This window comes from Urocampus carinirostris, chromosome 5, assembly GCF_059441175.1.
Source record: "Urocampus carinirostris isolate Australia breed hairy pipefish chromosome 5, RoL_Ucar_1.0, whole genome shotgun sequence".
Classification (NCBI taxonomy): domain Eukaryota; kingdom Metazoa; phylum Chordata; class Actinopteri; order Syngnathiformes; family Syngnathidae; genus Urocampus; species Urocampus carinirostris.
The window spans coordinates 44,430,941-44,446,311 of record NC_142353.1 but is presented as its reverse complement, the minus strand read 5'-3'; the positions used below and the strand labels follow the sequence as shown (position 1 = coordinate 44,446,311).

Sequence of the window (15,371 nt, the reverse complement as noted above, 5' to 3'; positions counted from 1 at the left end):
CTTCCTTCCTTCCTTCCTTCCTTCCTTCCTTCCTTCCTTCCTTCCTTCCTTCCTTCCTTCCTTCCTCCATTCTTTCCTAATTTCATTTAGTCTTTCCTTCCTTCTTTGTTTCCACCCTAACTTCATTTAGTTGTTCCTGACTTATTCCTTCCTTCTTTGGGTCCTTCCTAACTTAAATCAGTCTTTTCTTCCTTCCCTCCTTCCTTCCTTTCATTACATTTTCCTGTCTTTTACTCGCACCACACGAATCCTCCCCTTCTTATTGTTCCTTCATTCTTGTCATCCCTCTTCCTTCCTCCATCGAAGCCCTTCCATCCTCTCCCACGGAAACAGGGCTCTTATTTGTCTGCGTTTCTCGATGCGGTCTTGGTCTGGGGCATGAAGAATCGCACACTGAAGATAAAATAGCACAAGAAGCGTCTCGCGGCCCCTTTTTTTGTCTTCGTCTTTTTTTTTTTTTTTTACGGGCTAGCTGGCAAAAAAAAGCGTGAGTTACTAAAACGTGGCCCCTGCGGGTAGCAAGCATGCAAATGAGTTTATTTTGTGTCGGGCTCCCCGATGAAATGCCGCCTAACATCCCAGGAGGCACCTTTTCCTTTCTGGAGCTAAACCCTTTTTACATCTTGCTAACTTTTACCGACACGTTTCTATTCATGACTTTTATTTCAAATAAAATACGTTATCAAATACGTTTTCCTGTATGACCTCATGTGTCACGAGGGAGACCGGACCAGAACGGAGGCAGGAGGCAGGAAGGGAGAACTCAATTGCGTTGACGATCAAAACTTTTATTTACCAAAATAAAAAGTCGTCCAAAACTCAGGGACAAGACAGAACAAACAGGCTTTAACTAAAAACGTGCAAACACAGGTTTCTTCCGACTCAAACAAAACAGGACAGAGCAAACAGAACGGGAAATGCAGATAGAAAATGCAAATCAGAAAATGCAATGAGCCAGCACCCGCAAAACCCACAACCCACCCTTAAGTAGCACACACGTAAGTTAGCTGATCTGCTTCAGCTGGTGCCCAGGGGGCGGGGCCAGCCTGTCGCCATGGCGACCACGCTGGACATGACATCATGAGCATTAGTATATAAAAGAAATGAAACATCTGCTGCCACCTACTGATATGGATGATTGTTACAGTTGGTTTTGCAAAGATAAAATTGGGAAATTTCTCACGGCACACTAGTTGAAAAACACTGGATTAAGATATCACCCCAAGAAGTCATTTCATCCAGGGCCATTGTTTGTTCTCATCTCATCTCATTAGCTGCACCGCTTATCCTCAGTAGGGTCGCGGGGGTGCTGGAGCCCATCCCAGCAATCATCGGGCAGTGGGCAGGGGACACCCTGAACTGGTTGCCGGCCAATCGCAGGGCAACTCTCGCTCATTCACACCTAGGGACAATTTGGACCGGCCAATCCACCTGAAATGTCTTTGGAATGTGGGAGGAAACCGGAGTGCCCGGAGGAAACCCACGCAAGCACGGGGAGAACATACAAACTCCGCACAGGAAGTCCGGTAGCTGAATTTGAACCCACACAGGAGGTTCCCGAGACCTTAGAACTGTGCCGCACACGCGCTAACCACTGCCCCGCTGTGCTGCCCCCATTGTTTGTTATTATAATTTATTAGAATAATGAGATATCTCATTAGTTTATTTTGTGCAGAATATTACATTATTAGTCGAAATATACTGATCAGATGGAGCCTCTAAAACTGTATTTTTTCCTGCTAGATCTCTTCTTTCCCCCTTGTTTTTTACTTCTTTTGTTTTTTACTTCTTTCCTTTTTAATGTTTATAGTATTATACATTCTCCTTGTTGCAGCACGGCGGCGCAGTGGTTAGCGCGTGTGTGGCACAGTTCAAAGGTCTTGGGAACCTCCTGTGTGGGTTCAAATCCAGCTACGGGACTTCCTGTGCGGAGTTTGTATGTTCTCCCCGTGCTTACGTGGGTTTCCTCCGGGCACTCCGGTTTCCTCCCACATTCCAAAGACATGCATTTCAGGTGAATTGGCCGGTCCAAATTGTCCCTAGGTGTGACTGAGCGAGCGAGTTGTCTGTCCCTGTGTGCCCTGCGATTGGCTGGCAACCAGTTGAGGGTGTCCCCTGCCCACTGCTCGATGATTGCTGGGATGGGCTCCGGCACCCCCGCGACCCTACTGAGGATAAGCGGTGTAGCTAATGAGATGAGATAAGATTCTCCTTGTTTTTCTTTTGTTTCTTTTTTCCTAGCTTTTTCATCTTGATTTTCTTGTTTTGGCTAACCTGCATTGGCTCACAGTTAGCCAAAGATGTGACTTCAAAGTACTCTTAGTATTGTACAAAATCATACATGGACTTGCTCCCTCTTATCTTTCAGATCTGATCTGCCACTATGTCCCGGTCCGAAGCCTACGATCTGAGAGTGCTGGTCTTCTGATGATCCCGAGAGCAAAGAAGTCTTCTGCTGGTTCGAGAGCGTTCTCCATCCGGGCACCGGTGCTGTGGAATGCTCTTCCCCCTGAGATTCGATCTGCAACCTCAGTGGAAATGTTTAAATCTAAACTTAAAACTCACTTCTACTCCATTGCATACGAATAACCTACTCCTCTTGTCGGTTGAAAATAGTTTGTGTAATATAGTGTAACAATCTGTGAAGCCCTTTGAGACTCTTCGTGATTTAGGGCTATACAAATAAAAATGACTTGACTTGACTTGACTTGTTTTTTTCCCCTATCTTTTTATCTTGATTTTCTTGTTTTTTTCCCGCTTGTTTTCTTCTTGGGTCTTTTTTTACATTTATTTAAAGATGTTTTTTTTCTTCTTTTTTCTCTTCTTTTTCCTGTTTTTATTCTTTTATTTCCTTTTTCGCCCTGGCATTTTCTTTGGTCTTGCTTTTTCCTCTTTCTCTTATTTTTATCTTGCTTTTTCTTTTCGTTTTCTTATTTTCCTTCTTATTTTCCAAGCTTTTATTTTTTTTTAATGAAATTATTATTGTTATTATCTATCTATCTATCTATCTATCTATCTATCTATCTATCTATCTATCTATCTATCTATCTATCTATCTATCTATCTATCTATCTATCTATCTAGACATCTATCTATCTATCTATCTATCTTGCAGGATGCCAACAACACGCCAAGCAAAGACATTTGATTGGTCGATAAGCGCCGAAAGCGATGACGTCAACCCGGAAGTTGTTGACAGAACATCCCTGCTAGCGTCATAGCCTACTTTGCTAATATTGAAATTAAAATGAACTTTTCCGCAGGACGACTCGCGGGTGACGTTGAGGTAAATTCAGCAGTAGAAGGTCTCGCAAAAGAACCTTTAAAAGGAGTTTAATGTGCCGTGTTGTGGTTTATTGACGTTTTAGGGCAGCGACGTGTGTTGCTAACGAGCTCCTTGCCATGCAGAGGAGACACAGCGGCATTACGGATGGCATGTCTTTGCCCTCAGAAAGGTCTGCAAAAAATGCTCATATATATACTTCCGTCCATTATCTGCACCACTTATCATCAGTAGGGTCGCGTAGGTGTTGGAGCCCATCAGGCAGGGGACAACTGCCTGCCAGTCCCAGGGGACACAGAGACAGACAATTTGCTCGCTCAATTACACCTAGGGACAATTTGGACCGGCCAATGAACCTGACATGCATGTTTTTGTCTTTCTCACTCTCTCTCTTTCTCTCTACTACTTTTCTTTCACTCTCTGTCTCACTCTCTTTCTGTTTCTTTCCTTTTCTTTCCTCTTTCTTTCTCACTCACTCTTTTTTTAAAAATATGTCCACTGAATGTAAAAAAAGGCATGCGCCACACACACCAAGCAACTTAAATGGTATTGTTTTTCTCTCAGTTTCTCCTTTCTCTCTCTCTCTCTCTTCCTCTCGCTTTCTTTTTTCCGTCTTTCTCTTTCTCCCTTTCTCTCTCTCTTCCTCCTTCTTTCTCTTTCTTTTTTCTGTCTTTCTCTTTTTTTCCCTGCTTTCTCGCTCTCTTTACTTTCACTCTTTCCTGCTTTCTCTCTCTTTCTTCTGTCTCCCACTCTCTCTTTCTCTTCCTCCTTTCTATTCTCTCTCTTTCTCCTTTTTTCTCCTTCTCTTCCTCCTTCATTCTCTTACTTTTTTCTGTCTTTCTCCTTGTTTATCTCTCTCTTTTTTCTTTTCTCTCTCTGTTTACTTTCTCTTTTTCCTCATTTCTCTCTCTCTGTCTCCCCTCTCTCCCCCTCTCTCTTTCTCTACATCTCTCCCTTTCTCTTTCTTTTTTTCTGTTTTTCTCTTTCTCCTTTTTTTCTCTCTTCCTCCTTCTTTCTTTTTCTTTTTTCTGTCTTTCTCTCTCTTTTTTTTCCTGCTTTTTCGCTCTCTTTACTTTTTCTCTTTCCTTCTTTCTCTCTCTTTTTCTTCTCTGTCTCCCACTCTTTCTCTCTCTTTCTCTCCCTCTCTTCCTCCTCCTTTCTCTTTTTTCCGTCTTTCTCTCTCTTTCTCCTTTTCTCTCCTTCTTTTCCTTCTTCTTTATCTTTCTTTTTTCTGTCTTTCTCTGTCTTTCTCCTTGTTTATCTCTCTTTCTCTTTTCCTTTCTCCCTGTTTCTTTTCTCTTTTTCCTCATTTCTCTCTCTTCTTCTCTCTCTGTCTCCCCCTCTCTCTCCTTCTCTCTCCCTCTCTCCCTCCCCCTCCCCTCCCCTCCCTTTCTCTTCAATCTTCTAGTTCAGACCCTGTGAGATTTTTTTTATCCGGTGGCCCAGAGCTTAAACGAGTTGGACACCCCGGTGGTATAGTGAGGAAAATGCCTTAAGGCGGGAACACAGTATCCTAGGGGTTTACCACACAATATGAAAAAAGGGTACGGTTTTCGTTTCCGACTTTGGATTTTGCGCTCCAGGAGCCGTAGCCAAACTCGGGGATCGGAGAGCAGCCTGGACGAAAGCGCCGCCTTCGACTCTCCGGCGTCGCCCCAGCAGATGTTTTCGGGCCTGGCGGGCGTCCCGTCCGCCGCCGTGGCGTCGGTCCGCTTGCAGGCCGCCACTTTGGCGCTGGGTTCGAACCCCGACGTCTTGGTCCAGGTGTCGGCCCGGGAGGACCCCCGTCGAGCCGAAATCGGGGCCTTCCTGCCCCGCCTGCCCGGCCGCCATCTCCACCATTTCCCCCAGCTGCCTGCGCCGCAGCACAGGACTTCCTCTCTTCTCCAGCAGGTGGCGGCGGCGGGGCCCGAGAGGCATCCGCACGGGCCCCGCGAAGAAGGGTCGCCGGACGAGCCCCCGGCCCCGGCCCTCTCCGAACTGAAGGCGGCCGCTTCCTGGCTCCAGAGGGGCTTCCCTTTCATCCTCATCCTTTTGGCCAAAGTCTGCTTCCAGCACAACCTCGGTTAGTCCTTTTCTTCTCTGTTCCTTTATCTTCTTGGCTCATACCTCACTGTGAATGTGGAAAACTGGAGTGTCATGCCCAATTTCGTTGTCACAATATGTTAACCCATTTTGTAACAATGACAATAAAGGTATATTCTATTCTTCTATTCTATTCTCTTGGCTAGCTTGGAGCTAATGTATTGTTTAGCGAGCTAGCTAGCCGACAGAATTGCCTCCCTGCTCGCAAGAAGCGTTTTCCTGCTACTGCCACTCATGAAAGCTGTGCTATATGTGCGGTCCCTTCTCATGGTTTCTTCATTTTCCTCATGTTGAGGTTTTTGAGTTTTTCCTTGCCCTCATGTAGGTTTTAGATCAGGGCATGGCGTCCTGATAGTCTGTGGTTTGCAATGAACTGTGGTCTGTGCAGCCCTTTGAGACTTCTTGTGATTAAGGGTGTCACAAATAACCACGACTTGACTTGAGGTTTTTGAGTTTTTCCTTTCCCTCATGTAGGTTTTAGATCAGGGGATGGTGGTTTAATAGTCTGTGGTTAGCAATAGTCTTTGATCTGTGCAGCCCTTTGAGACTTCTTGTGATCAAGGGCTTTACGAATAACCATGACTTGAGGTTTTTGAGTTTTTCCTTGCCCTCATGTAGGTTTTAGATCAGGGGATGGTGTCATAATAGTAGTTTGCAATAATCTGTGGTCTGTGCAGCACTTTGAGACTTCTTGTGATTAAGGGCGTCACAGATAAACATGACTTGACTTGAGGTTTTTGAGTTTTTCCTTGCCCTCATGTAGGTTTTAGATCAGGGGATGGGGTCATAATAGTCTGTGGTTTGCAATAACTTGTGCAGCCCTTTGAGACACTTTGTGATTAAGCGCTATGCAAATAAACATGACTTGACTTGCTACAGGTATCGCGCTCTGTGTGGGGATGGCCAGCACCTTCGCTTATGCTAACACGGCTTTCAAGCATCAGGTGGCATTGCGGGTAAGACCGTCTTTACACAGCATTTATAAAAAGTTACAACTTACGAAAAGGCATTTCATTTGATCTCATCACAGTACCAGAGACTAATGTTAGAGATTGGCAAAAACAAAGATATAAATAAAGGCAAAAAAGCGAGGAGGGAAACAAGTCTTTGGTGTCTCTGATGATGAATAAGACCAGTGTCTGAAATAACGTCTGCCCGGGTCAGGCATCTTTTACGTCGGGAAATTCACACTTCCAGCAGTATCCTTGTGTTGTTTATTAACAGATTAACAGGATGGCCTCGGGGTGCTGTGTTGTAGTTTAGCGACAGCAGAGTGGATGACGTCACACGCTCGGCCAAAAGTTCGACATCCCTGCAGCAGATGGAAATCTTTGTGCCCAGGGTTACACCGCCTCGTGTTCACGTAGCTAGCGAGTCCGCCTCCTCCCCGCTTCCCGCAGGCATTTGTATCTCTGTCTGCCCTAAGAGCGCTGAAGCCGGGTAGCTCCATGTTAGCGTCCGGGATGCTAGACGTGAGCCACGTTTCCGTAAAACACAGCAAACTGCACTCCCTATACGCTTTGATGTTTTTCACCAGCACAGCCAGTTCGTCGGTCTTATTTGGAAGAGAGTTCACATTTACCATGATTACAGAAGGTACCGAAGGCTTATAAAGCCTTAGCTCCGGCTCTCCATCCACGATAGGGCCCCCTCATCTCGTCGGCACGAGAATTCTTCAGGGCAAGGAGTTGATTCTTTGAATAAACGCATTTTTGTGTGTTAAAACCCATAACCATAGGATAGAAAGTCATCCAAAGTGGAGTTGTCAAACGGGACAAAAAACACCGAAAATAGAAGCAGACACTTAAAACAATAAATCACCAGAAGTGCGAAATAACACGGAGCTGCTGGAAAGGCTGCCGCTTGCGGCAGCGCCTATGATGTTATGCGCAAAGGCAGAAACTTACGAAAAGTTACGTATAAGGTGCTTACAAAACTTCAAGAGCGGGGACCATCTCCTCCATTCCCCCTGGCCCCACCTTTCCAGTCCCCCATTCCCCATCTTCCTCTCCTGCTGACATATGGCGCATATGTCGTTTACCCAATCTCGTCTTGATATTGACTTCAAAATATCGCGTTAAAACACGCAGAGGGAACCTGTGTTGTTTTTAACCACATGCACTGTATTTCTGGTCGCATTTGCTCGTGAATTCATTTCACAATTTCAAACCCTGATTTTTATGCGCTGGATAGATTTTGTGGTCGTGAGAAGGTCAGGCCATTGGAACATTGGTCAGTGCAATTATCAGGAATAACAAAGCAAGGGAATCATCACAAAATGAAGTTTTAAAGTCAGTTTTCATTGCAGGAGGAGCGGTCTGTGCTGATGGCCCTGTGGGTGGCGCTCTTCTTGTCGGCTAACGTGGCTTACATTTACTACACCTTCAGCAACCAGCAGCTGCACAACAGGTGGAAGAAAAAGCTAGAACATGACTTTGTGCTCATCTCCTGACATTCATTTGACTTCCACATCTCGTGTTTGTCGTTTCTTTCAGAAGAGCCCCCGTATGATTTTTGTCCTGTGAGCATTCTTTTTTTTTATTTTTATCATCGCGAGTCCCTTCATGAGTTTCTCCCTGTTGCATCATTCCAAATAATTAAAATGTTGCTGTTTCATTTATTTGCAGCCTGATGTTCTCCAAGCCCAACGTGGACACCTTTGACTTTTTCGAGCTGATGTGGGCGGTGGGCATCACCGATTTTGTCCTCAAGTTCGCCACCATCGCACTCAAATGCGTGGTCCTCTTTTTGCCCGCCATCCTCTTGGCCTTCAAGTCTCGGGTGAGCGACGACATTTTGGCATATCTGTCAAGTTCCATGGCTTCCTGGCTCTTGCAAACTGTCGTATTTTCCCTTACAAAATACAACAAAATCTTACACCATTTTTTTTTTTCAAACGTGTTTATTGATGGAGTTTAACATGTTATATTGTACATGTGTTTCCTTATACCAGGGGTGTCAAACAGGCAGCCCGTGGGCCGAATCAGGCCCGCTAAGGGGTTGAATCCGGCCCGCGAGACAATGCTGAGGGAAGCACAAGAGAAAAACGAGCTGCATGTTGAAATATGTCCACTTGATGTTGCCAAAGCCAGCTGCCTATCACAAACACTGTACTTGTATTTACCTCTCTCTCTCTTTCTCTTTCTCTCTCTTTCTCCGTTTTCTCTCACTTTCCATATCCCTCTTTCACTCTCTCTGTCTCTCTTTTTCTCTTTCTTTGTTATTTTTTGTCTTTCTTGTGTATTTTCACCTTATTTTGCTCTCTCTTCCTTTTTCCTTTTCTCTCACTCTTCTCTCTCTTTCACTCTCTTGCTTTCCTCTTCTCTCTTTCTCTCCTTCTCTTTTCTCTCCTTCTCGGTTTCTATTTCTCTGTGGATTTCTTTCTTTCGCTTTACCTCCCCCTCTCCCACTAGTTCTCTTTTTATCTCTTTTGTTTGTCACATTCTCTCTTTCTCTCTCTCTCTCTCTCTCTTTCTCCCTTTCTCTCTTTGTTTGTGTCACCCTCTCTCTTTTTCATTCTCTGTAATCTACTAGTCCGGCCCCCGACAGAATGTTTGTTCTATCGTGTGGCCTCCGGGTTAAAATGAGTTTGACACCCCTGCCTTATATCATTCTGCACATTTTCTTAATAATAAAAAAAAAAAACAAATAAGAAAAAAATAAAAAAATCAGGAACAATTGTTATCAGGGTAACTAAAACATCCTTTATTTGAAGTGTAATACTTTAAATTTAAATTTGTAAGTAAGATATTTTGGGAGGAAAAAAATAGTAGGCATTTCTATTTTGTAAACCAGGTTAGTAAGCAGGTAAGTAGGTAAGTAAGTAGGTGCGTAAGTGTATAACTAGGTAGGTAAGATAGTAAGTAGGTAAGTAAGTAGGTACGTTAGTAGATACGTAGGTAGGTAGGTGAGTATGTAGGAAGGTTAGTAAGAAGGAGGTAAAGTAGGTAAGCAAGTAGGTAAATAATTTGGTAAATAACTAGATTAAAAGGTATGTGTGTACATAGGTAAGTATCAGTTGACCTTTTTGATATACAGTGGAACCTCGGTTCTCGACCATAATCCATTCCAGAACCCTGTTCGAGAACCGATTTGTTCAATCACCGAAATCATTTTTCCCATTAAAAATAATGTAAATTGTTTTAATCCGTTCCAACACCCTGAATTTTGGGCTCCGTTCCAACACCCTGATTGTTTACCTGAATGTTCAACGAAATCATAAAGCTAACCCAGGCTAATCGTACGTTCGCGTTATCGTAATCTTCTGCGCGAAAGATTACGCTAACACGAACGTGTAAAAAAAAAAAAGATAAAGAAAAGAATTATGAATAGGATTTCTTACCTTTGTGGTGGTCAGCAGAAGGCGCATGCTGTATTCCCTTAGCAAGATCGGAAACTCGCACACCTCTTTCATATTTAGCTATTATGTCTTTCTTAAAGGCAATAGTTGTACGAAGAACTTTTCTTTTTTCACCTGTCCTGCTTGCACCGACCTTCTTCGGAGGCATAGTTAGGGGCTAAAACACTTCGTTCACTGATATTAAAAGCGAAAGCAAAAAGAGGCAGGTGCGCACGTGATAACGGTTGGTCATGAGGGGTGGGGGCGATCAACACCATCTACACCCATACGCCGCTCAGCATGGCACCCTAGGGTACGCACTCACGCATTACCGGCGTTCAAACTCCGAATTTTGGACCGAACAGCGAAGCAAGAATTTCTCGAAATTTTTGGTCAGACTCCGATTCGTTCGAACTGAGAGGCGTTCGAAAACCCAGGTTCCACTGTACTATGAGCTCGTTTAGTGTTGCGGAGAGAATTAAATCTGTTTGTTTGTGAATGTATCGTTCAAACGATGGGATTCTAACGATTCACTCGACTCATTTTTGTTTGTGTGCCCTAGGGTCGCCTGTATCTCCTGATCGAGGAGCTGAGTCAGCTGGTGCGTTCGCTGCTCCCCGTTCGTCTGTGGTACGCCTACATGCTGGGGGGAGAGGCCCCCGCCGGAGGATTCTTGGGGCCCGCACTCGTTCTGGTCTACGCCCTCTGCAAGGTAGGCGGGGCGCCGAGCACTACAGCATAATCCCTTTTCGGGAATGAATCACAACCGTGTCATTTTTAAGGCAGCTGGGTGGCTTCTTTTCAAATTCTTGGGATTCCAAATGTGTTGTTTTCGGGGTCATTTGAGTCACTGTAAATATGGGCTTTATTAGGGAACTGATTCATATTTATAAGACTGACTCGATCTGACTTTTTCCACTTGAGCAGTGTTCATTTGACCTGTGAAAAGTGATGGGTCCCGGGGACTCGCATGCTCAAAAATGTATGGGTCCCAACAGAGATCTATGGGTCCCCAAAATTTTCTGTTATCGAGGTTGAAATCGTAAATCGGCAACAAATATATCATATAAATCTATATATTCATTCAGTTTTAATCATCAAATTATGAATTCATTTTCTGCATCAAATTATTGTTTGTTATATACCGATTAAAGGGATAACCACAAACCTGTCTTTTTCATTTTCTCCTTTTATACTTCCTTTTTTTCTTAACTTCTGTATACAACATAATTCGTAACATCAATCATCAAAGCAAGTGAGCCGTTTGAGAGCCGGCTCTTTTAATGAGTTGAGCCAAAAGAGCCGGTTCTCTAAAAAAAGACGGACTTCCTTTCACTACACAACGAGATCTCGTTGGCCGAGATTGGCGTGCAGACGAAAACTCGAACCGCGAGACCAAAACAACAATGGCGGATCTGCCTGAAGAAAAGTTTGGCGTGCAGTAAATCTTTGTTAAAAAAAAGTATTCGGGTAATAAGGAATTAGTCAAAAAGGTTGCGTCCCGGGGACGCACGTTGATTTGAGACTATGCGTCCCCAGCAAAAATGATGCATCTAGGACGCGGGCAAACAAGAACACTGCTTGAGCATCCAATGATTCAGCCCTTCCATTCAATCCTTCTCCCACTTGAATTGCTTTCGATTGTGATCGTCCAGATTACTCGTTTTGGTGTATTTGTATTTATTCGTATTCAGCCAGTATAAACCGTAAACATTATATATACAAGAAATCATTTGACACGCAAATTCTCAATAATGATAATATAATAGATGTAAAAGAATAGAGTAATAAAAATACTGTAGTGTATAATACAAAATAATTATATAGAATAGTTTAAAAAAAAAGAATATGTAAATAACTAGACTAGAGTAGAATAGGTCGGAGAAACGTCGTTGGCATAATAATACTACACATAATCAACTAATCAATTCCCGTTGAACACGCGAATAGCGGAAGGGTAAAAACTCTCTTGCTCACAATGGAGCGAAGACGGCGACCTGACGGCAGGTAATCAAAGTTCCTGCGAGCAGGGTGACTGGGATCGTCCATAATTTTTAGTGTCCGTTTTCTCGTCCTATGCAGGGAAGGGAGGCCAGTACCTATTATTTCCTCAGCCGTCCTCACTACTGATGATTCTTTCTGATTGACGCGACCAAACCAAACTGTGATTGACCTCGTTAAAACGGATTCAATGATAGCACGATAAAAATTGACTAGAATGAATTGACGGACTCCGAATGATTGGAGTTGACGAAGGAAATAGAGCCTTTGTCTGGCTCACTTTAGAATATCAATAGCATTGACAGTCCATGTGAGGTCAGCTGACAAGTAAGTACCTAAAAACTTGAATGAATGGACTAGTTCGATCTCACTACCATTAATTCAAATCAACAAAGATTACAATATTCCCTCGCCACTTTTGCATCCTCGTGCATCACAATGAGTCGTTTTTGAATTTCCACTGGACTGGACTGCCAACACAGAAGCTCTATGTAGGAAAGGGCAAAGCCGACTTTACTTCCTCAGAAGGCTGGCCTCCTTCAACATCTGCAAAAAGCTCCTGAAAATATTCTATGAGACAGTAGTGGCAAGCGCCCTCTTCTATGCGGCAGCGTGTTGGGGAGGCAGCGTCAAGAAGAAGGATGCCTCTCGTCTCAATAAACTGGCTAGGAAAGCGAGCTCAGTTGTGGGCAAAGAGCCGGACAGCCTAACAACAGTAGCTGAGAGACGAGCACTGAAAAAGCTGAGGTCAATCATGGACAATCCATCGCATCCACTACACAGCATTATCTCCAGACAGAAGAGCAGTTTCAGCGACAGACTGCTGTCACTGTCTTGTACTACGGACAGACTGAAGAGATCTTTTCTTCCTCATGCCATGAGGCTCTTTAACTCCACCCGGCAGAGTAAAGGCCCACATTAAACCACACCACCTACATTGGATATTACCGAATCTTACTGCAATATGTATTCTGTGTAGCACTATTTAGTTACTCTATATAACACGCTACAGTGGGCATTTGCACGTCACACTGGGTATTTGTATATTGTATTCTTTTGGCTTTATTATTGTACTGTTCTCAGCTCAGGGAAGCTGCTGGAAATGTGAATTTCCCTTAGGGGATGAATAAAGTATCTATCTATCTATCTACTGGCACTATAAGTGATTGGATACAATTGCGGAATCCACCATATAAAGTATTGTGCTTGTCTGCTCCAATAGTCCACTCTAATGCCCATCATTTGCAAGTTGTCCTCATACATGGCTAGCCAAAAGAAAAGACTTACACTATATATAATTGGATACAACTGTGCCATCCACTATGCATAGTACCGTGCTCGTTTGCACGACACACCACCGCCATTTGCTGGCCAAAACTAGTCAAGTCATGTTTATTTGTGACGCCCTTAATCACAAAGAGTCTCAAAGGACTGCACAGATTATTGCAAACCACAGACTATTATGACCCCATCCCAGGGTTGGGTAGAGTTACTTTAACTGGATTACTTTCAATTACTTTTGGATTACTCCAATACCAAATATGCTAATAAAAGACAAAAGAAACAAAATATAAATAAAATTACTAAATTTTGTGAAGGCTTGGGGAGTAACGGAATACATGGAGTGGCAAAAATGATGTTGGCAGCTGTTTGGATTTAGTTTTATTTTGTTTCTGTCGCATTTTATGTTAGTTTTGCCGGAGATCAAAGAGATCAAAGCCAGGAGAGAAAGCTTACCACGTGTTGTGAGTCATCATTTTATTCATATTTAGTTTATTTTGTCTTTTATTAGTATATTTGGTATTGGAGTAATCCAAAAGTAATTGAAAGTAATCCAGTTAAAGTAACCCTACCCAACCCTGCCCCATCCCCTGATCTAAAACCTACATGAGGGCAGGGAAAAACTCAAAAACCTCAAGTCATGTTCATTTGTGACACCCTTAATCACAAGGAGTCTGAAAGGGCTTCACAGACCACAGATAATTGCAAACTACATACTATTATGACACCATCCCCTGATCTAAAACCTACATGAGGGCAAGGAAAAACTCAAAAACCTCAACTACATTTCTTTCCACACATTTATCATCCGTCATTTTTCCTTGCTACTTTTTCCCCCACACCTTGATGTGAGTCTTTTTTTAAAAATTTGTATTCTTCAGTCGCTTGACATCTGCCGCCGGGCTTCGTCCCTCCGCCAAGCTCTTCTCCTGCTCTGCCGCCCTCAGGTAAGTCTTGCTCCGCCTCCTCGGGCACCCACCAGGTAATGATGTCATCACGATGCCCCCTTGTGGCCAGACGTGGGGGGTGCGCGCCGGCAGCCAGCAGTGCAGCGAGGCGGGGGACGCGTGCGCCATCTGCCAGGCCCATTTCCGAGAGCCCGTCGCACTCCTCTGTCAGGTAAGGTGCCTTCGGCCACGCCCCTTTCCAGGTAAAGGCCTCACCTGTCTTCCCCGCCCGCCAGCACGTCTTTTGCGACGAGTGCCTGAGTCGATGGCTGGAACGGGAGCGAGCGTGCCCGCTCTGTCGCGCCAACGTGGCCGCCGATGCCCCCCGAGTGTGGAAGGATGGCGCCACCTCTGCCCACTTCCAGATCTATTAAGACGTCCAGGATGGAGGGAACGAATGAGTGGCCTTTATTGTCATCATACAAGTACAGTGGAACCTCGGTTCTCGACCATAATCCGTTCCAGAACCCTGTTCGAAAACCCATTTGTTCGATCACCGAAATCATTTTTCCCATTAAAAATAATGTAAATCGTTTTAATCCGTTCCAACACCCTGAATGTTTACCTTGAATGTTTAATGTAAACATGATGCTAACCCAGGCTAATCGTACGTTCGCGATATCGTAATCTTCCGTACAAAGGATTACGCTAACATGAACGTGTAAAAATAAAAAAAAGATAAAGAAAAGAATTATGCATTGGATTTCCTACCTTTGTGGTGGTCAGGAGAAGGCACAGGTGGACCGTGGGGTATTCCCTAGCAAGATCAGACACTCCACCTCCTTCCTATTTTGCTATTATTTCTTTCTTAAATGCAATAGTTGTACGCACTACTTTTCTTTTTTCACCTCTAGCAACTTTGCTGCTTGCACTGACTTTCTTCGGAGGCATAATAAGGGGCTAAAACACCTGTACGCTGCTCAGCATCGCACCCTAGCGTACGCACTCACGCATTATCAGCGTTCGAACTCCGATTTTTTGACCGAACAGCGAAGCAAGAATTTCTCGAAATTTTTGGTCGGACTCCGATTTGTTCGAAATGAGAGGCGTTCGAAAACCGAGGTTCCACTGTATATCAAAACTGGAAGGCTTTTCCTTCCAGTGCATTTAAAAAAAAAATCAAAAGAAAACCAAGAAAGGTAAAAACGGTAAAGAAAAATCTTCACCCTTGTAAGGTTTTAACATTTCCTAAACTGCAATCTGTCTCCAAGACACTTCACGTGTCTTGTCCAAACCCTTACAGTTGGAGCATGTCCAGAAGCTTTCGAAGCAGCTCGAGAAATATGCCCCAAAATATGTAAAACAAGATGCAGGGAGAAGTCTTAACGAGAGAGGGAGAGCTCGTTTAATTATCTTCATCAGCGTACAAAACAGATCTCCTTCGTCCAAAAGACAATTGGCTTTTTATAATCCTCAGACAACTTCTCATATTATT

At 43.9% G+C, this 15,371-nt stretch overlaps 1 protein-coding gene across 1 annotated transcript; it reads left to right on the top strand.

The window, feature by feature from the left end:
- The first annotated feature begins 3,178 nt into the window (after positions 1-3,178).
- rnft2 (ring finger protein, transmembrane 2) lies at positions 3,179-15,046 on the top strand. The gene is made up of 10 exons (XM_088335239.1): positions 3,179-3,286; positions 3,369-3,455; positions 4,867-5,348; positions 6,248-6,324; positions 7,677-7,777; positions 7,996-8,149; positions 10,270-10,419; positions 13,871-13,936; positions 14,007-14,108; positions 14,173-15,046. The coding sequence occupies exons 2-10, from the start codon at positions 3,403-3,405 to the stop codon at positions 14,308-14,310; spliced, it is 1,323 nt and encodes a 440-aa protein (XP_088191365.1). The 5' UTR covers positions 3,179-3,286; positions 3,369-3,402; the 3' UTR covers positions 14,311-15,046.
- Positions 15,047-15,371: the final 325 nt, after the last annotated feature.